The sequence below is a fragment of the Stegostoma tigrinum genome, chromosome 4, assembly GCF_030684315.1.
Source record: "Stegostoma tigrinum isolate sSteTig4 chromosome 4, sSteTig4.hap1, whole genome shotgun sequence".
Lineage (NCBI taxonomy): Eukaryota > Metazoa > Chordata > Chondrichthyes > Orectolobiformes > Stegostomatidae > Stegostoma > Stegostoma tigrinum.
Window position 1 is genome coordinate 56,287,792 of NC_081357.1, and position 22,576 is coordinate 56,310,367.

General features: G+C 43.2%; 1 protein-coding gene across 1 annotated transcript in view; it reads left to right on the plus strand.

Annotated features, from left to right (window-relative positions):
- Positions 1-22,576, plus strand: part of LOC125452300 (cytosolic carboxypeptidase 2-like) — a 131,533-nt gene that overhangs the window by 101,836 nt on the left and 7,121 nt on the right. Inside the window, exons 21-23 of the mRNA XM_048530543.1 lie at positions 573-686; positions 9,101-9,154; positions 10,140-10,299. Of these exons, the coding sequence (XP_048386500.1) occupies positions 573-686; positions 9,101-9,154; positions 10,140-10,299 (328 nt within the window). The remainder of the gene's footprint in view (positions 1-572; positions 687-9,100; positions 9,155-10,139; positions 10,300-22,576) is intronic.

Sequence of the window (22,576 nt, forward strand, 5' to 3'; positions counted from 1 at the left end):
TTCTGATGTTCTGTCTCAGATGAGAATATTTTCTAGGCATGGGGTAGGACCCAACTCCTCCTTTGGACCTGGCCACATTGCAGTTGTATGCTACATTTGGACAGGTGCCATAAATGCGCAAAATAAAACAAAGAACTACAGATACCGGAAATCTGACACAAACACAGAAATTGCTGCAGAACCTCAGCAGGTCTGGCAGTGCCTGTGTAGAGAAATCAGACTTCTGTTCTGAAGAAGGGTCACTGGATCTGAAACACTAAATCTGCTTCCTGTCTGCAGATGCTGCCAGATCTACTGAATTTCTCCAGCAATTTCTGCTTTTGTGGGATAAACACATCACTGACAGAATAGTTGTCTGGTGCATCAATGTAAATAGACATCCAGCTTCTTTTTGAGGTCAGTGCTAGCAGACACATTCTGGCACTATTCCAAGATGTGGCTGCTGTAGACTGTCAGAACAATATCATTAAACACATTCCTGACAACTAACTAAGGGGGGCTCAGAATCTCTCTTGCCATGTGAAATGAATGAATGTGCTTGTAAAATAAATAAACCAACTATCAATTTACAGATGAATCAGGTGGCCCTGAAGAGCCCCACACCATTTGTGAATCAGTATGCAAACCGCAGCAATGGAGGAATCCCAATGTTTGCTCAAGAACGTTTGGTGGAAAGAACAGCAAAGGTAAAGCACAGAGGTGTCATTAGAATGAAGAAGGATAAATCCTTTCCATACCTTGTTGATACAAGCTCCTGCTGATTGTCATTTATGAATAATGTGATGCTATCACTTTACCTTGTGTTTCTAGTGGAAGTATGTGTTTGTAATTTTAAGATCCTCAGAGACAGCATATAAGTTCATTTGATAGGAACAGACAGAATGTGCCAGTAAATGTTGTTGATCCTTCTCTTGATCCAGCATCGTAACTTTGTTTCTTAGACAGGGATATGTCAATTTTAACAAAATTGGCTTCAGTTAGCTTTGACTCTGGAAGGTCAGAGCGTTATTTGGTATGGTCAATTGGCAATGTATGTTCACGTGCAGTTAGACTTAATCATAGTATTTATTAGGAAATAGGCCCCTTAAAGCTATCTGCTGTACCTTACTGACTGCTGGCAAAGTCCGGGCATTGTGAGTTCAGATCCAGCCAACTCTTTGCCTATAATCTAGGTTGACACTACAGTGAGAAGTGCTTTCTTTCAGAAAGAATGGAACATCTCTCTATCTCTGCCCTTTAGTTCTGGACTTGCCTACGAGAAGAAATATTATTTTGTTATCCACTTTCACTCGACAGTTTAGGATTTTATAGACTTCAGTAAAGTCCCTCGTCATTCAACAACTTCAGTCTGTCCCATCTATCCTCATAAGACAACCTGATCATTCCAGGTATCAATCTGGTAAATCTCCTGTGACCTGTTTCCAATGTATTTATAATATTCATTATAAGAGACCAAAACTGCATGCAATGTTAAAATTGCGATCTCAGACTTGTTTAACTGAAACATAATATTACTTTTATGTTCAACTTCTCTTGTGATAAAGGATAGCATTCCATTAGTCATCTTAATTGCACAATAATGTATTTTAACTTGTCCATGAGGACACTTAAATCTCTTTGTACTTCAGAATTCCATATTTCAATAATACTCGGCTTTTTCATTCTTACTGCTAGGGTGAGCAACTTCACATTTTTCAACATTATACACTGTCTGCCAAATATTTCCTCATTCACTCAACTCATCTTTATCAATCTGCAATTTCTTTATGTCTTCTTTATAATATACTCTACTTTCTACCTTGATATTGTTTGTGCATATTGTTGCTTCATCAGTTGACATCCAATTTTTATGAATGCCTGGAGCTGCTCTGGCATATCTTTCTACATTCTGCATTTAACCAGAGTTGATCTCCTGACTTGAAGGTAATGGTGAAGTGGAGGATATACTAGTCCATGAATTTGAACATTTTGTTTGAGTACAATTTGACTGCTGCAGATGGCCACCAGGACATCACAGACGACCAGTTTCGAGTTGCTAGATCTGTTCAAAGCCTATACAATTCCATATGGTAGTCATACCATACAACATGGTTGTCACACTACAGGAAGGATGTGATTGCACTGAAGGGGATGCAGAGGAAATACACCAGGGTGGAGCACTTTAGCCATGAACTGAGCCTGGATAAACTTGGGTTGTATTCTTTAGAGTGTAGAAGACCTAACTGAGGCAGAAAAATTTGTGAAGAATATGGACAGGGTGGATAGGAAGCATCTGTTCCCTTAAGTTGAAGGCTCAATAATGAGGGAAATAATATTGAGGTGAATGGTAGGTGATTTAGAGGGAATTTGAGGAAAGGATTTTCATGCAGAGGGTGGTGGGAAGGAGGCACACTTCATAAACTTTTAAAAGTATGTGGATGAGCACTTGAAATGTCATTACTTTCAAGGTAATAGGCCAAATGCTGGAAAATAGGACTAGTGTGGATAGGACAGTGCTAAAATCAATGGGCCAAAGGCCTCTTCTGTATTGCATGACTCTATAACATGATAGAAGATATTCTCAATATGAACACAAGCCTTCATCACAAGGTCTTTGTGGTGGTCACTTCCACCAACTCTATCATGGACAGACACATTTTTGATAAGTTGATTCCTGAGGCAAGGGTGAAATAAAGGGATAGGCCAGGGACACTTGAATAACGAGGGAGATTGTGAATTTATTCAAAAGGGAAAAAGAAGCTTTAGGAAGCTAAAATCAGACATGGCCCGTGAGGAATATAAGGAAAACAGAAAAGTACTCAAGCTGGGAATTAGGAGAGCAAGAAGGGGCCATTAAATGACCTTGGTGAGTAGGGTTAAAGAGAATCCCAAAGAATTCTATGGATACATTAAAAACAAGAGGATAACTAAGGAGAAGGTAGGACCACTCAAGATTAAAAGAGGGAACTTATCCTTGGAGGCAGAAGATTTGGGTGAAATCCTAAATGAGTATTTTGCATTGGTATTCACCCAGGAAAAGGATGTGGAGGATAATGCGGTTTAAGTGGGGCATACCAATATGCTACAGCATTTTGAGTTCAAGGAAGAAGTGATGTTGGATCTCTTGAAGAGCATTAAGGTGGATAAGTACCCAGAGTCTGATGGTATCCATCCCAGGTTGCTGAGAGAGGCAAGAAATGAGGGGCCTTGGCCAAGATCTTTGTATCTTCACTAGCTGCTGGGAAGGTCACAGAGGACGGGCAGATAGCTAATGTTGTTGCTCTGTTCAAAAACGGAAATAGGGATAATCTAAGAAACCATAGATTGAGTTTCACATTGGTAGTTGGGAAGATACTGGAGAGCAGTCTTAGGAATAGGATTTAAGCAAATTTGGAAATCCATGTCCTAATAAGGGAAAGTCAGCATGACTTTGTGCAGGGCAGGTCATGTCTTACTAACTTGACTGAATTTTTCGAGGAGGTGATGCAGCTGATTGATGAGGGTAAAGCAGTGGGTGTATTTTACTTTGATTTTCATAAGTCTTTCAACAAAGTCCCTCATGGTAGGCTCATCCAGCAGAATAAGATGCATGGGAACCATGGCAACTTGGCTGCATGGATTCACAATTGGCTTGCTTATAAAAGACAGAGGGTAGTAGTGGAAGGGTGTTTTTCAGGCTGCAGTTCCATGACTAGTGGTGTTCCACAGGGGTCTATACTGGGACCCTTGCTGTTTGTGAAAAGTATAAAGGACTCATAAGAAAATGTAGAAGAGTGGGATACTAAGTTTGCACGTGATACAAAGATTGGTTGTGAATCGGGTAGAATGTTCTCATAGCATACAGCAAGATATAGATCAGTTGAAGATATGGGCGGAGAATGGCAGATGGAGTTTAATCCAGGTAGATGTGAGGTGCTGCACTTTGGGAGAACAAAAGTTAAAGAAAAGTGTACAGTTAATGGCAGGACTCTGAACAACATTGATGTACAGAAAGATCTTGGGGTTCAAGTCCGAAAGTACACAAGTAGATAGGGTGGTAAAGAAGGCATATGGTATACTTGCCTTTATTGGTCGTGGAATTGAGTACAAGATTCAGAATGTTATGTTCAGCGGGGTGCAGAAGAGGTTTACCGAGGTGCTGCCTGGATTGAAGGGTATGAGCTATAAGGAGAGGCTTGAAAAACTCAGCTTGTTTTCTCTTGAGAGGTGCAGGTGGAGGGGAGACTGGATAGCAGTTTATAAAAATTATGAGATGCAGAGATAGGGTTGACAGTTAGTATCTTTCTCCCTGAGTAGAAATGTCCAATACTAGGTGGCATGCAATTAAGGTGAGAGAGGTAAAAGTTCAAAGGAGATGTGAGGGGCAAGTTTTATACACAGAGAGTGGTAAGAGCCTGGAATGCACTGCAGGAGTAGTGGTGGAGGCAGATACGATAAGACATAGAACATAGAACATTACAGCACAGTACAGGCCCTTTGGCCCGCCATGTTATGCCGACCTGTCATACCAATCTCAAGCCCATCTAACCCACACTATTCCATGTGCATCCATATGCTTGTCCAATGACGGCTTAAATGTACTTAAAGTTGGCGAATCTACTACCGTTGCAAGCAAAGAGTTCCATTGCCTTACTACTGTCTGAGTAAAGAAACTACCTCTGACATCTGTCCTATATCTTTCACCCCTCAATTTAAAGCTATGCCCCCTCATGCTCGCCGTCACCATCCTAGGAAAAAGGCTCACCCTATCCACCCTATCTAACCCTCTGATTATTTTATATGTTTCAATTAAGTCACCTCTCAACCACCTTCTCTCTAATGAAAACAGCCTCAAGTCCCTCAGCCTTTCCTCGTAAGACCTTCCCTCCATACCAGGCAACATCCTAGTAAATCTCCTCTGCACCCTTTCCAAAGCTTCCACATCTTTCTTATAATGCGGTAACCAGAACTGTACACAATATTCCAAGTGCGGCCGCACCAGAGTTTTGTACAGCTTCACCATAACCTCTTGGTTCCGTAACTCGATCCCTCTATTAATAAAAGCTAAAACACTGTACGCCTTCTTAACAGCCCTGTCAACCTGGGTGGCAACTTTCAAGGATCTGTGTACATGGACACCGAGATCTCTCTGCTCATCTACACTGCTAAGAATCTTACCATTAGCCCTGTACTTTGCCTTCTGGTTACTCCTACCAAAGTGCATCACCTCACACTTGGTCTGCATTAAACTCCATTTGCCACCTCTCAGCCCAGCTCTGCAGCTTATCTATGCCTCTCTGCAACCTACAGCGTCCTTCGTCACTAACCACAACTCCACCGACCTTAGTGTCGTCTGCAAATTTACTAACCCATCCTTCTACGCCCTCATCCAGGTCATTTATAAAAATGACAAACAACAGTGGACCCAACACCAAGCCTTGCGGTACACCACTAGTAACTGGTCTCCAGGATGAACATTTCCCATCAACTACCACCCTCTGTCTTCTATCAGCAAGCCAATTTCCGATCCAAACTGCTAGATCTCCCACAATTCCATTCCTCCGCATTTTGTACACTAGCCTAATGTGGGGAACCTTATCGAACGCCTTGCTGAAATCCATATACACCACATCAACCGGTTTACTCTCATCTACCTGTTTGGTCACCTTCTCAAAGACCTCAATAAGGTTTGTGAGGCACGACCTTCCCTTCACAAAATCGTGCTGATTATCCCAAATCTATTTATTCTTTTCTAGATGATTATAAATCCTATCCCTTATAACCTTTTCCAACACTTTACCAACAACTGAGGTAAGGCTCACTGGTCTATAATTACCAGGGTTGTCTCTACTCCCCTTCTTGAACAGGGGAACCACATTTGCTATCCTCCAGTCATCTGGCACTATTCCTGTAGACAATGGCGAGTTAAAGATCAATGCCAAAGGCTCAGCAATCACCTCCCTGGCTTCGCAGAGGATCCGAGGATAAATCCCATCCGGCTCAGGGGACTTATCTATCTTCACCCTCTGTAGGATTTCTAATACCTCTTCCTTGTGAACCTCAATCCCACCTAGTCTAGTAGGCTGTATCTCAGTATTCTCCTCGACAACATTGTCGTTTTCGAGAGTGAATACTCTTGAAAAATATTTATTTAGCGCTTCCCCTATCTCATCTGACTCCACACACAACTTACCACTACTATCCTTGTTCGGGCCTAATCTTACTTTCGTCATTCTTTTATTCCTTAAATACCTATAGAAAGCCTTAGGGTTTACCCTGATCCTATCCGCCAACAACTTCTCATGTCTCCTCCTGGCTCTTCTGAGCTCTTTTTTTAAGTCTTTCCTGGCTACCTCATAGCCCTCAAGTGCCCTAACTGAGCCTTCACACCTCATCCTAACATAAGCCGCCTTCTTCCTCTTGACCAGAGATTCCACCTCCTTCGTGAACCACGGCTCCCGCTCTCTACAGTTTCCTCCCTGCCTGACAGGTACATACTTATCTAGGACACACAGGAGCTTTTCCTTGATTAAGCTCCACATTTCTAATGTGCCCATCCCCTGCAGTTTCCTTCCCCATCCTATGCTCCTTAAATCTTGCCTAATCTCATCATAATTGCCTTTCCCCCAGCTATAACTCTTGCCCAGTGGTATACACCTATCCCTTTCCATCACTAAAATAAACATAACAGAATTGTGATCGCTATCACCAAAGTGCTCACCTCCTTCCAAATCTAACACCTGGCCAGGCTCATTACCCAGTACCAAATCTAATGTGGCTTCGTCCCTTGTTGGCCTGTCTACATACTGTGTCAGGAAGCCCTCCTGCACACACTGGATAAAAACTGACCCATCTATAGTACTGGAACTATAGTGTTCCCAGTTAATATTTGGAAAGGTGAAGCCCCCATGACAACTACCCTGTCTCTCTTACTCCTATCGTGAATCATCTTTGCTATCCTTTCCTCTACATCTCTGGAACTATTTGGAGGCCTATAGAAAACTCCCAACAGGGTGACCTCTCCTTTCCTGTTTCTAACCTCAGCCCATACTACCTCAGTTGACGAGTCCCCAAACATCCTTTCTGCAACTGTAATACTGTCCTTGACCAACAATGCCACACCTCCGCCCCTTTTACCATCTTCTCTGTTCTTACTGAAACATCTAAATCCCGGAACCTGCAATAACCATTCCTGTCCCTGCTCTATCCATGTCTCCGAAATGGCCACAACATCGAAGTCCCAGGTACTAACCAATGCTGCAAGTTCACCCACCTTATTCCGGATGCTCCTGGCATTGAAGTAGACACACTTCAAACCAACTTCTTGCTTGCCGGTGCCATCTTGCTTCCCTTTATTTCGGATCACCCTACTCTCAACCTTTTCTATAGTCAAACTACAATTTTGGTCCCCCTGCTGAATTAGTTTAAACCCACCCGAATAGCCTTAGCAAATTTCCCCCCCAGGATATCGGCACCCCTCTGGTTCAGGTGAAGACCATCTTGCTTGTAGAGGTCCCACCTACCCCAATTAGAGCCCCAATTATCCAAGACTCCAAAACCCTCCCTCCTGCACCATCCCTCTAGCCACGTGTTCAACTCCTCTCTCTCCCTATTCCTCCCCTCACTAGCACGTGGCATGGGCAACAAACCAGAGACAACAACTCTGTTCATCCTAGCTCTCAGCTTCCATCCTAGCTCCCTGAATTTCTGCCTTAAATCCCCATCTCTCTTCCTTCCTATGTCGTTGGTGCCAATGTGGACCGTGACTTGGGGCTGCTCCCCCTCCCCCTTAAGGATCCCAAAAACACGATCAGAGACATCACGCACCCTGGCACCTAGGAGGCAACACACCAACCGTGAGTCTCTCTCGTCCCCACAGATACTCCTATCTATTCCCCTAACTATGGAGTCCCCAATGACTACTGCTCTGCTCCTCTTCCCCCTTCCCTTCTGAGCAGCAGGGACAGACTCTGTGCCAGAGACCTGTGCCTCACTGCTTTCCCCTGGTAAGTCGTTCCCCCCAACAGTATCCAAAACGGTGTACTTATAGTTGAGGGGAATGGCCACAGGGGATCCCTGCTCTGCCTGCCGGTTCCCTTTCCATCCCCTGACCGTAACCCATCTGCCTGTTTTCTGTACTTGAGGAGTAACTACCTCCCTGTAACTCCTCTCAATAACGCCCTCTGCCTCCCAAATGATCCGAAGTTCATCCAGCTCCAGCTCCAGTTCCCTAACACGGTTTTCAAGGAGCTGGAGTTGGGTGCACTTCCCGCAGATGTAGTCAGCAGGGACACTAGTGATGACCCTTACCTCCCACATTCTGCAGGAGGAACATTCAACTGCCCTGACCTCCATTCCCATTATTCTAAATTCCCAAGACTTAAAAAATAAAGAATAAAAAATAAACTTGTTACCTTACCAATCAGGCACACAGAACTTTTTTTTTGGTTAGAGGAGGAGGATGGGTGGGAGACACTATCCGGGTAGTGTTTCGGGTAACTCAACCACACAAACATATTACCTCACTCACTCACCAGTCCCGTGTCGGCTCCTGCTCAGCGTCCCTCCGCCTATTCACGAGGTAAGCTTTTTAAAGATTCAAAAACAGTGACTCACCGGCTTCCCGACAGGCTCCTGCTGCAACCATTTTAGGGACTTTTAGATATGCACATGAATATACAAGGGATATGGACCAATGGCAGGTAGAAGGGATTAGTTTAATTTGGCGTCATGCTTAACAAATATCATGAGCTGAAAGGCCCGTTCTTGAGCTGTACAGTTCTAAGTTCTATGTTCTAAGTATGTTTTTTTTCTGGTTGGCTCTCTCACTACGTGCTGAGGACAACAGACCAACCGTACTTAATGATCCACATATTGCTCCCAGAATTCACAGATCTCAAAGAAATTTCTAAAGATCTTGGTAGTGGTTTGAGAAACACTGAAATATATAAATATATTTGAATTTCATCTCATTTACTTGAAGACAGGGAAAAATTATTGGATCTTTTCCACAAGGAGTTAAATAGGTCAGATCTATGACATTCCATGCACTGTGAAAGGAACCTGTGCATTGAGCCAAATGGCTTTTAATTATGCCCCGCTTCCTTACATTTTGACTTAAATGATGACTGGTATTTTACAGCGATTAAAAGAAATGGAAAAAGCCGAAAAATTACAAGAACAATCAAACGCTCATGTAAGTATTTCCAGCATCATACAAGTCTCATTTAAGTAAAGCCTTTTCCAAATGTTAGTATTTTATAGTATGTCAGGCAGTGCTTTTAGTTGATAATGGTTGTGGTAATTTTTTGTAGTCTAACAAGAGTGAGTGTTATGAATCTTGTTTTCTCAAGCCAATTTTAAGCTATCTACTTCTTGCTTCACATTTGCCTCCAATAATTCCCATTTATTAGAAAGATTGGGGAGATGTCACATGTCTTTATCAATTTCACTGGAACCCCTACACTGTGAAAGCAGGCTATTCAGCCTATTGAGTCCACAACAATCCTCCTGAGACCATCCCACCCAAACCTAACCCAATCCTGTAGCCCCACACTTGCTGTGGCCAATCCATTTAACCTGCACATCTTTGGACTGCGGGAGGAAACTGGAAGACCCCAAGGAAACCTACACAAACATTGTAATAATATGCAAACTCCACACAGACAGTTGCCTGAGGGTAGAATCGAACCCATGCCCCTGGTGCTGTGAGGGAGCTGCACTTACCACAGAGCCACCGTGCCGCCTCTAAGTGACCATTAGGTATATGAGTGTTTTCTGTATTTACCCTTAGACTATCAGTTTTGTTTACAGGAGCTTCTTCTTCGTTCTGCAAGTCTTGGAGCGTTGAGATAAGCAAAATTGTGGACGTACTATGATTGAAGAGTTAGTGAGTTAGATAGAGCTAAATTAAATGCAAATGATTTGAGATTCACCCAGGGTCATTGATCAAACCTTTGTTTCCTATATTAGATTGTTACAATGTTCTCCTGTCACTATTAATGTCTCTCAGTCTGATACTTTTTAGTTTTTAAATAGACTTTTGAAAAGCAAGCAGCTAGCGTGGAATAAAAATAAAAATAACTAAATCTAATTGTATTCCTTTAAGGAATTCATATTGAAAAGTGCAAAAATACAAGGATAATCAACTGAAAACAAATTGTTTGTGTCTTTTCTTTCAGTTGCTAAGAAAGAAAGAAGAACTCAGTCATATTCCAGTTAAGAATTACATATTTTACATCTGCACTGACCAACAGAGTAATAAAGGACTAAACAAACAAGCAATACAAAATACGAAAGAAGCAGTAGTTTCACAACATGCGAATGATTACAGGAACATCGGTAAGGAAAGAATGAGGCAGTGATTTACTTTTAATGCTTAATGAAAAATGCAGAAAATAGAGCCATTTGTAAATACTAGAGATATGTTCTGAAGCGAGTTATAACTAATTATTTCTTTTTGTTTCTTGCTTCTATTTTTATGTCACATATGGGGGCTAAAAGACCACATACAACTCCAGTTTTGAGTTTCATTCATTGCCATTGGTACATTAATATTTCTTTATTCTATATAAGGAAAGAAAATAAATCTACACATCAATAAATGCCAAAGTTTGTGTTCAGTTAGTTTTGCATTAATTTTCATATGGATTGTATAATATTTTATAGTTCAATAATTTTTGAAAACTCAATATAAGACTGAAATTAAGATATTATTCTGGCATGTATATATCAAATGCAAAAACAAATGACATTTATTGGAATTTGCCTTTATTTTGGACAGTAGATAGCCTAAAATTAAATTTCTACAACTCAAGATTGCCACCAATAGGAACTTAACATTATTGCAACTTTGCCACAACTTTGGTCCCGATTTTCTTGAAAACATTATCAATGGAATACAGCTATGAATGATCTAATCTATATCTAATTAGTGACCTGATGGTAAAGGATTCTCTAGGTAAGAGTGACTGTAACATATTGGAATTTCACATTCCGTTTGCAAGATTTTTAAAATTCTTTGAAGAGATGTGGGCATTACAGATTAGGCCAACATTTATGAACGTTCCGAATTACTTGGCAAGCGCATAAGAGGCAAATATATTGCTGGAGGGTCTGGGTCAGGAGTCACGTGCAGGTTAGATTGGGTAAGCAGATTTTCTTCCTTAATAGGCTCTGGATTACGAGGCCAATGAAATTACCACTAAAACACCACCCCCATTTAAGGATCAAATACACAACCATTGGTTTAAAGGCCAGTGTTCTAATAAAAGAGGTGTGAAACCTAAGTTAAAGTTAGTAACCATAGCAGTGTCCAGAGCATGGGCTTTGTGGATCTTTGGCTGGAGCAGTGGCGGTGCCTATACAGAGACTCCTGGACGTAGTAGGCCTGGAGCGTGGAGTCGAGGATTCAGTGGGTATTTGGCTACAAGGGTGGCCATGCCTGAAGCTGGGCCTCCTGGTTGCAGTGTGCCTGAAGCATGATTGTCATTGCTGTACTCAGGAGGCCCAGGACACCTTGCAGAGACCTTGCCAAAGCCCAGCAGCTGTGTTTGAAGATTCTTTGTACAGAAGATGAACTTTATTTGTGTAACTTCTTTTTATTCGTGTAACTGAATTGGCGCCAGATTGTGATGACAAAACACTTTTCACATAGGTGACAATAAATAACTCTTAATAAGTTGAGTAGAAATGTTGATGTAAAACCAATGTCTTAAACTTAGATTTAGGCATGGGAAATGCTATAAAGCTAGATATAGTGAAAGTAGACTGGAAAAATACACCCAGGACACTGGGTGAGGTGCTGCATTTTGGAAAGTCAATCAAGGTAGAAGTTTCATGGTGAATAGTAGGGCCTTAAGGATTATAGTGGAGCAGAGGGACCATGGAGTTCAGGTGCACGGTTCTCTGAACGTGGAGCCACAGATAGACAGAGCAGTGAAGAAGGCTTTTGGCCCGCTGGCCTTCATCAGTCAGGGCACTGAGTCTAGAAGTTGCAAAGTTATGTTGCAGTTGTACAGGACATTGGTGAAGCCACACTTGGAGTATTGTGTTCAGTTTTGGTCACCTTGCTGTAGGGAGAGTGTTATTAAACTGGAAAGAGTGCAGAAGAAATTTACAAGGACGTTGCCAAGACTCAAGGGATTGAGTCATAGGGAGAGGTTGGACAAGCTGGGACTTTTTCTCTTTAGAGCGTAGGAGACTGAGGGGGTATCATGTAGAAGTGTATGAGATCATGAGAGGCATGGATAGGGTGAATGCACTCAGTCTTTTTCCAGGGTTGGGAAATCAAGAACTGGAGGGCATCAGTTTAAGAGGGGAAAGAATATATGGGTACATGAGAGGCAACTTTTTTACACAGAGGGTGGTACGCATGTAGAATGAGATCTCAGCAGAAATGGTTGATGTGGGTAGATTACTACATTTAAAAGGCTTTTGGATGAATACATGATGCGAGCCAAGTACAGGGAAATGATGTTAGCGTGGCTGGACATTTTGGTCGGCATGGACCAGTTTGGGCCAAAGGGCCTGTTGCCTTGCTGTAGGAGTCTACAAATCTATGACACCTAGACCCCTCTGTACCACAGGATTTTACAATCCCTCTTCATTTAAATAAGGCACCACTTTCTTAATCATTGTGTCAAAGGAGCCAACTTCATACTTTGACACATTATACTCCATTTGCCACTGTTTTTACTCACTCACTTCAGCTATCTTTATCCCTTGATGATTTTCATGTCCTCCTAAATGTGTGCTTTCCTAACTCAGCAATTTAGCATTGAAATTTTTTTCCCCTCATCCATGTAATTTCTGTATATTCTAAATATTATGAGGCAACAGCAGAAACTCCTGTGGTACACCACTGCTTACAGCTTGCCAGCCTAAAGATGATCATCTTAACCAACCAATCCTCTATCCATGATAATATATTTCCTCCCATACCATGGCACCTATTGTCTAGCAGTCTTCATGTGGCATCTTATCAAGTACCCTTTGGAAATCGAAATATAACAAATTCACTGGTACCCTTTAATCCACATACTTCATCAAGGAAGTCCAATATATCGGTTAATCATACAGTTAATCATAATCTTCCAAGAATGGACATTGAGATAAATATCAACAGTAACAGGGGATCTATCAGGTTAATGAAACACGCTAGTGAAAGAGTGAGTTTATTAATTGCTACAAATGAGAACAAGTAACAATGCAACACACTTACATACAAACTAGAATTGAGAGGGGATTGGGAGTAAAAAAGCGTGGAGTTAAATGAAAATGATATATGGACTAGTGTCTGAATTGTTTGTGAAGAATAGGCAGTTAAATTTTGCTGCTGTTGCAGGAAAGGTTACTGGTAGCATTACTGTTGGTAGTTGAATAGTCAGTTTCAAGCTTCTTAGCTCAGCAAGTTGGTTGATTCTCTTTATCATCCTGTCGAGCTGGTTCTTTGCACTAGAAATGCAAAAGTAACTTTCCCTGCAACATACGGGTGAGTAGGAAATAGTTCTTCAATTGTGACATTCACCGTGTGCTAATGAACAAGAACAAAGAACAGTACAGCATGGGAACAAGTCTTTTGGCCCACCAAGGCTGAACTTTGCATGATGCCTTTCTGAATTAATTACCTTTTGCCTCCTATGGAGTTTGTATCCCTCTATTTCCTGCCTATTCATTTATCCATCAGAATGCCTCCTAAACATTGCTATTGTATCCGCCTCCACCAGCTCCTCTATAAGCACATTCCAGGCACTCTCCAACCTCTGCGTAAAAAAACACTTGCCTCTCACAATTCCTTTAAACCCATATTTCCTAATAATTGACATTACTATTCTGGGGGGAAAAGAAATTCCAACTATCCATTTGATCTATGCCTGTCATATTTTTGTAAGCTACAATTAGGTCACCCCTCATACTTCAATATTCAAGTAAAAACAAACCAGGTTTGCCTAATCTCTCCTCATTGCTAATAGCCTCCAGACCAGGCAACATCCTGGTAAACCGTGGGGTTAAAGGCTTGGGGACCGCTTTGCAGAACACCTCCACTCGGTTCGCAATAAACAACTGCACCTCCCAGTCGCAAACCATTTCCACTCCCCCTCCCATTCTTTAAATGACATGTCCATCATGGGCCTCCTGCAGTGCCACAATGATGCCACCCAAAGGTTGCAGGAACAGCAACTCACATTCCGCTTGGGAACCCTGCAGCCCAATGGCATCAATGTGGACTTCACCAGCTTCAAAATCTCCCCTTCCCCCACCGCATCCCAAAACCAGCCCACTTCGTCCCCTCCCCCCACTGCACCACACAACCAGCCCAGCTCTTCCCCTCCACCCACTGCATCCAAAAACCAGTCCAACCTGTCTCTGCCTCCCTAACCTGTTCTTCCTCTCACCCATCCCTTCCTCCCACCCCAAGCCGCACCCCCAGCTACCTACTAACCTCATGCCACCTCCTTGACCTGTCCGTCTTCCCTGGACTTACCTATCCCCTCCCTACCTCCCCACCTATACTCTCCTCTCCATCTATCTTCTTTTCTCTCCATCTTTGGTCCGCCTGCCCCCTCTCCCTATTTATTCCAGAACCCTAACCCCATCCCTCTCTCTGATGAAGGGTCTAGGCCCGAAACGTCAGCTTTTGTGCTCCTGAGATGCTGCTGGGCCTGCTGTGTTCATCCAGCCTCACATTTTATTATCCTGGTAAACCATTACCATATCCTCTCCAAAGCCTCTACTTCTTCCTGGTAATATGGCAACCAGAACTGTACACAATATTCTAAATATGGCCTACAAATTTACACAGCTGCAATGCGACTTGCCAACTTTTATGCTCTATGCCATGGCCGATTAATGCAAGCATGCTGTATGGCTTCTTGACCTCCTTATCCACTTGTGTTGTAACCTGTAGAGAACTGTGGATCTGCATGCCTAGATCCCTCTGCATGTTAGTGATAGTAAGAGTTCTCCATTTACTGTGTACTTCCCTTCTGCATTAGATATTCTAAAATGCATTATCTCGCATTTGTCTATGGAAAACTCCATCTATCATTTCTCCACCAAGTCTCCAAACTATCTATATTCTGCTGTATCCTCCAGCAATTCTCCTCACCATCCACAGCTTCCCCAATCTTGATGTCATCTGCAAACTTAAGAATCAGGTCAACACTTTCTCATCCAAATCATTTATATATATTACAAATAACCATACAGTCCCAGTACACATCCCTGTTGATCACCACTGTCACAGATCACCAATCAGAAAATCATGCTTCCACCACTAACTTTGTCGTCTTTGACTAAGCCAGTTCTGAACCCAAGTTACCAGTTCACTGTTGATCCCATCTGACTTCACCTTTTGTAACAGCCTGTTGTGAGGTACCTTATCAATGGCCTTGCTTAAGTCCACATTGACAACTTCTTCCATTTCGCCTTCATCAATCATCTTTATCACTTCCTCAAAAACCTAAATCAAGTTTGTGAGACACCAACTTGACCTGCCCCACACAAAGCCATGCTGCCTATCACTAATAAGTCCGTATTTTTTTCAAATGAGTAAATCATATCCCTAAGAATCTTCTCCAATAATTTCCTTATAACTGATGTAAGGGTCACTGGCCTGTAATTTCTTGGACTATCCTGTTGCGCTTCTCAAACAAAGGAGCAACGTTGGCTATTCTCCAGCCCTCTGAGATCTCTCGCCTGATCAAAGATTTCATCCAGGCTAGCAATTTTCTCCCTCACCTCCCTCAGCATTTTGGGATAGAACCCATCAGGTCCTAGGGACCTGCCTATGTTAATGCTTTTCAAAACACACAACACTTCCTCCTTTTTTATATTGACATGCCCTAGAATATCAACATATATATCCTGAGACTCACCATCCACCATTATCCTTCTCTTTGTGAATGCCAATGCAAAGTATTCATTAAAAATTTCATCCCCTTTCTCCAGCCCCAAGCATAAATTCCTTCCTTTGTCCTTGAGTGAATCTACCATTTGCCTAGCAACCGTCTTGCTTCTTACATTTGTATAAAATTCCTTGGGATTTTCTGTGGTCCTGTTGCCAAAGGCATTTTATTGTTCTTTTAGCTCTTCTAATTCCTTGTTTGAGTTCTTTCATGCTATCTTTGTTTTCTTTGAGGCTCTGTCAGCCCTCAGTTTCCTAAACCTTATATATACCTTGTCTCTCTTTTAAACAAAGTTCTCATTTTCTCTTGTCAGTCTAGGCTCTCAAATCTTGCCATCCTGATCCTCCATTTGCACAGGAACATGTTGGTCCTGACCTTTAATCAACTGACTGTAAAAAGACTCCCATGTGCCAGATGTTGATTTACCCTCAAACTGCTATCTCCAATCCACATTCCCCAGCTCCAGCCGTTCTTGCTGCTACTGCTGCTCATCCCCAGGTTTGCCCTCCTTCACTCTGTTGCTGCTGCTGTCATTGCTCGGACTGACCTCTAATGCTTGAATCCAGACTAATACACACATTATCTCAGCCTGCTAGTACATATGAGAGAATTCAGTCCCACTAATGCACATGAGTAGAGTTGAAATTGGCTGTTTTATGCTTTCTGAGGCATAATCTGAAATGCATCTGCAGTTTGTGACATAATCTGTAGGGTGTTGCTTGCTGTTCAGTGGAGTCATCAGCCTCTTCTTATCTTACTTGTCACAAAAGATCCCAGATCAGTCTGTTTTGACGAGCATCTTTCCCCTTTGAAGCGTTGTTATTTGAAGTTACCGTCACAGCTTTCGACATGACATTCCATGGTTCTCTGCAGACAACAACATAATTTACATTTGCAGCCATTATTTGTCTGTATCAGTTCTCCTTTTTGAAAAATCACTATTTGGAAGTATAAGTAAAAGTGGCTATAGTTGGGTTCATAAATAAATTTTGTAAATGTAGTGACTAATATACGTTATTGAAAAGAACTGATGTTTTGCACCCTTATGCAATGTCAACTTTGACGATATTATGTACTTTGATAAATTTTATGAACATAGTATTGCTTTTGTTAAAAGAGAATTCAGAGATGGTTTGAGAGAGAGATAATGGGATGCTGGAGAATCCGAGATAACAAAGTGTGGAGCTGGATGAACACAGCAGGCCAAGCAGCATCTTAGAAGCACAAAAGCTGACGTTTTGGGCCTAGACCCTTCACCAAAAAAGATGGTTTGCTGGGTTGATTCCTGGGATTAAGCACTTATCATATAATGTAAGGACGAACAGGTTAGGTCTATCCTCATCAGGGTTAAAGAATTAGGGATGAGCTTATTAAAAAGCGAAAAAATTTTTGAGACTAAATTAATGAAGCACAACCATGAAAAATGCTTCAGCTGACAGGTAATTGTGTCAGATTGAGTTGTTAGTTTTTGGCTAATTATTCCATCAAATTTCATAGGTTATTTGGATACAATTCTGATGGGACTGAGATAATGGTTCCCCTTGTAATCAAATCTAGAGCTGGCATGCAAATTTAAAATCTCCCATGGAAGACTGAAGTAAGGAGAAAAGACTTTGCTTAAAGAGTCATTAGTTTTATTTTTGGAATTCCTTTCCCTATATAGCAGTGGATGCTGGATCATTAAATATATCCAAGGCTAAATGTCAGCTTTTTGATTGACAAGGGAGACAATAACAGCTGGGGAGGGGAGAAGTAGAGCAGGCAGCAAAGTGGAGCTAAGGTCACAATCAGATCAGATACGACCTTCTTAAATAGTGATTCAGGCTCAAGGAGAGTAATGCAGACTTTACAACTCTCCAAGTCTGCATTCAAATGATGACATTCGTGATTTGAAACTGAACCACATTGCTTGCATACCTCTGCCTATACCCTAATTAAAGTAGTACCAAAACATAACTTTCATAGTTCTGAGCCCCTGCACAGTTACTAAATCTTTTTTTCTTCTTGATTGGACACATCTTGGACACGTCTTTTGCTGCTGTCATAGGAAAACAGTAGAGCTGGGAGCCTTGATGCAATATGATTTCTCCAGGATTGGTATAAAAAGCAGAGAGCAATTGTTCACAATCATGCAAAAGAATTATCTCCTGCAATTTTCCAATTGATAAAATGACAATTTCATAGTTTTTATTTAGTTTACACGAAAATTGTTGAATATGTTGTTGAACCTGATTGCACAAGGAATTACAACTCTGAGCTCATCAGACTTTCGAGAAATTGTCAGAATTTGACTGAGATAACAAAATGTGGAGCTGGATGAACACAGCAGGCCAAGCAGCATCTTATGAGCACAAAAGCTGGCGTTTTGGGCCTAGACCCATCGTCAGAAAATTTGACGGGAGTTGGATGCCAACTCTGCTTTGGAAAGAAGTAATACTGATAAAATGCATTTTTTATGTTTTTAATGTTTCTAATAAAATTAGTTAATTCATCCATTGTTTGGAAGCAGCAGAACAAATGATGGCAGCCAAAACTGTGGAAGATACTTTAACAATGTTAATCTATTAAATAGCCACCATCATTACTCATCCTATGGCCAAGGGGGAGGCGGACCGAAGATGGAGAGAAAAGAAGATAGGTGGAGAGAGTATAGGTGGGGAGGTAGGGAGGGGATAGGTCAGTCCAGGGAAGACGGACAGGTCAAGGAGGTGGGATGAGGTTAGTAGGTAGATGGGGGTGCGGCTTGGGGTGGGAGGAAGGGATGGGTGAGAGGAAGAACAGGTTAGGGAGGCAGAGACAGGTTGGACTGGTGTTGGGATGCAGTGGGGGGAGGGGACGAACTGGGCTGGTTTAGGGATGCGGTGGGGGAAGGGGAAATTTTGATACTGGTGAAGTCAACATTGATACCATTAGGCTGCAGGGTTCCCAGGCGGAATATGAGTTGCTGTTCCTGCAACCTTCGGGTGGCATCATTGTGGCACTGCAGGAGGCCCATGATGGACATGTCATCTAAAGAATGGGAGGGGGAGTGGAAATGGTTTGCGACTGGGAGGTGCAGTTGTTTGTTGCGAACTGAGCGGAGGTGTTCTGCAAAGCGGTCCCCAAGCCTCCGCTTGGTTTCCCCAATGTAGAGGGAGCCACACCGGGTACAGTGGATGCAGTATACCACATTGGGAGATGTGCAGGTGAACCTCTGCTTAATGTGGAATGTCATCTTGGTGCCTGGGATAGGGGTGAGGGAGGAGGTGTGGGGGCACGTGTAGCATTTCCTGCGGTTGCAGGGGAAGGTGCCGGGTGTGGTGGGGTTGGAGGGCAGTGTGGAGCGAACAAGGGAGTCACAGGGAGCCACACCGGGTACAGTGGATGCAGTATACCACATTGGGAGATGTGCAGGTGAACCTCTGCTTAATGTGGAATGTCATCTTGGGGCCTGGGATAGGGGTGAGGGAGGAGGTGTGGGGGCACGTGTAGCATTTCCTGCGGTTGCAGGGGAAGGTGCCGGGTGTGGTGGGGTTGGAGGGCAGTGTGGAGCGAACAAGGGAGTCACGGAGAGAGCGGTCTCTCCGGAAAGCAGACAGGGGTGGGGATGGAAAAATGTCTTGGGTGGTGGGGTCGGATTGTAGATGGCGGAAGTGTCGGAGGATGATGCGTTGTATCCAGAGGTTGGTGAGGTGGTGTGTGAGAATGAGGGGAATCCTCTTTGGGCGGTTGTGGTGGGGGCGGGGTGTGAGGAATGTGTTGCGGGAAATGCGGGAGACGCGGTCAAGGGCGTTCTCGATCACTGTGGGGGGAAAGTTGCGGTCCTTGAAGAACTTGGACATCTGGGATGTGCGGGAGTGGAATGTCTTATCGTGGGAGCAGATGCGGCGGAGGCGGAGGAATTGGGAATAGGGGATGGAATTTTAGCAGGAGGGTGGATGGGAGGAGGTGTATTCTAGGTAGCTGTGGGAGTCGGTGGGCTTGAAATGGACATCAGTTACAAGCTGGTTGCCTGAGATGGAACGCGTCTCCCGTATTTCCCGCAACACATCCCTCACACCCCGCCCCCGCCACAACCGCCCCAAGAGGATCCCCCTCGTTCTCACACACCACCCCACCAACCTCCGGATACAACGCATCATACTCCGACACTTCCGCCATCTACAATCCGACCCCACCACCCAAGATATTTTTCCATCCCCACCCCTGTCTGCTTTCCGGAGAGACCGCTCTCTCCGTGACTCCCTTGTTCGCTCCACACTGCCCTCCAACCCCACCACACCCGGCACCTTCCCCTGCAACCGCAGGAAATGCTACACTTGCCCCCACACCTCCTCCCTCACCCCTATCCCAGGCACCAAGATGACATTCCACATTAAGCAGAGGTTCACCTGCACATCTGCCAATGTGGTATACTGCATCCACTGTACCTGGTGTGGCTTCCTCTACATTGGGGAAACCAAGCGGAGGCTTGGGGACCGCTTTGCAGAACACCTCCGCTCAGTTCGCAACAAACAACTGCACCTCCCAGTCGCAAACCATTTCCACTCCCCCCTCCCATTCTATAGATGACATGTCCATCATGGGCCTCCTGCACTGCCACAATGATGCCACCCGAAGGTTGCAGGAACAGCAACTCATATTCCGCCTGGGAACCCTGCAGCCTAATGGTATCAATGTTGACTTCACCAGTATCAAAATTTCCCCTTCCCCCACCGCATCCCTAAACCAGCCCAGTTCGTCCCCTCCCCCCACTGCACCACACAACCAGCCCAGCTCTTCCCCTCCACCCACTGCATCCCAAAACCAGTCCAACCTGTCTCTGCCTCCCTAACCTGTTCTTCCTCTCACCCATCCCTTCCTCCCACCCCAAGCCGCACCCCCATCTATCTACTAACCTCATCCCACCTCCTTGACCTGTCCATCTTCCCTGGACTGACCTATCCCCTCCCTACCTCCCCACCTATACTCTCTCCACCTATCTTTTCTCTCCATCTTCAGTCCGCCTCCCCCTCTCTCCCTATTTATTCCAGAACCCTCACCCCATCCCCCTCTCTGATGAAGGGTCTAGGCCCGAAACGTCAGCTTTTGTGCTCCTGCGATGCTGCTTGGCCTGCTGTGTTCATCCAGCCTCACATTTTATTATCTTGGATTCTCCAGCATCTGCAGTTCCCATTATCTCTCATCCTATGGCCACTTATTTTTTTGAGACTACAGGATCTGAAATGTGTGCACAGACTGCACAATTCTGAGCTGAAGTTCATAACATTTTTTCTTTAACCAACCTGTTCAAAGATGTTGTTACACACGTCAAGAGCACTCAGGGTAGTACCACAAGAGGGCCTCCAGCTGAAGTTTATAATTCTTAGTTTTCAATTTAGCCATTTTTTTTCTAAACAATCTGTTCAGAGATGACACTATACACCTCTGGAGCAGGCGGGAATTGAATCCTGGGCTCCTGGCTCAGAAGTATGGACACTACCATTGTGCAACAGGAACCATTCCAGCTGAAGTTCATGAAGCACAGTTGTGCAATATAATTCAGCTGATACCAATTCTTGCCAGGTTATCCACATGACTAGGTTGGGATTGTTTTCTCTAGAGTTCAAATGAATGAGGAGGAATCTCATAGAGACTTATAAAATTCTAACAGGACTGAACAGGGTAGATGAAGTGAGGATGTTCCCGATGGTGAGTGTGTCCAGAACCAGGGATCACAGTATGAGGATTCGGGGTAGATGATTTAGGACAGAGATGAGGAGACATTTCTTCACCTGGAGAGTGGTGAACTGATGGAATGCATTACCACAAGAAGTAGAAAACATTGAATGTATTCAAGAGATGACTAGGTATAGCACTTGGGGTGAATGGCATCAATGGTTGTGGAGAGAAAGCCGGATCAGGCTACTGAGTTGGATGATCAACCATGATTGTGAAAAATGGTGCAGCAGGCTCGAAGGGCTGAATGGCCCCCTCCTGCTCCTATCTTCTATGTTTCTCTGCAATTATGTAATCAAATTTCAGAGATATTTGAATACAAATTTGCTTGAACAATCTAAACTTCTTTAAAAGGTCGATCTGGCACATTCAAATTTCATAATAAAATTCAAATCAAAATCCTATATTTTCATTATGTCAAATAAAACAAATCAAAGGAAAAGCATTTTTGTTGGTCAAACTCTGCGAAACACCAAGTGAAAGCATTGGCTTTCTTGCTAATCTATCGATAATGTTCACTATTCACGACGATAACCTAGTTTAATACGTCAATTTTCATTTGTCAAATTGCAGACTTAACTAACTCTAGAAAAAATCTGTTACTTCTATGTTCTATGAATGGTCCGAAACACTTTATTTTGAAAGGAAGACTGATCCAATAAAAGCAAATTATTGAAATTTCAGGAAGTATTTGAACACCACTCCCACCTCTTTGTGCGCTAAGAGCTGGAATTGTGATTGGATATTTGTGGCAGGCCGAAGCTGTGAAAGTTGTACACCAATTCTACAATAGGAGATAATTCAAGATATTAGGAATGATACATCAATACATGGCTACTGAAGTTAAAGACAGCGTATAAAATTATTGTGACCACAAGGTAGTATATGTGGCATGATACACATCGGTTAATAATTACCTTCAAAGTTCTTGGCTGTAGAATACATAGAAATTTTGAGTTTTGCTTTTGCAAGGATCAGTATTATTGCAGGCAGAAATTTTCAGCTCCCCTGAG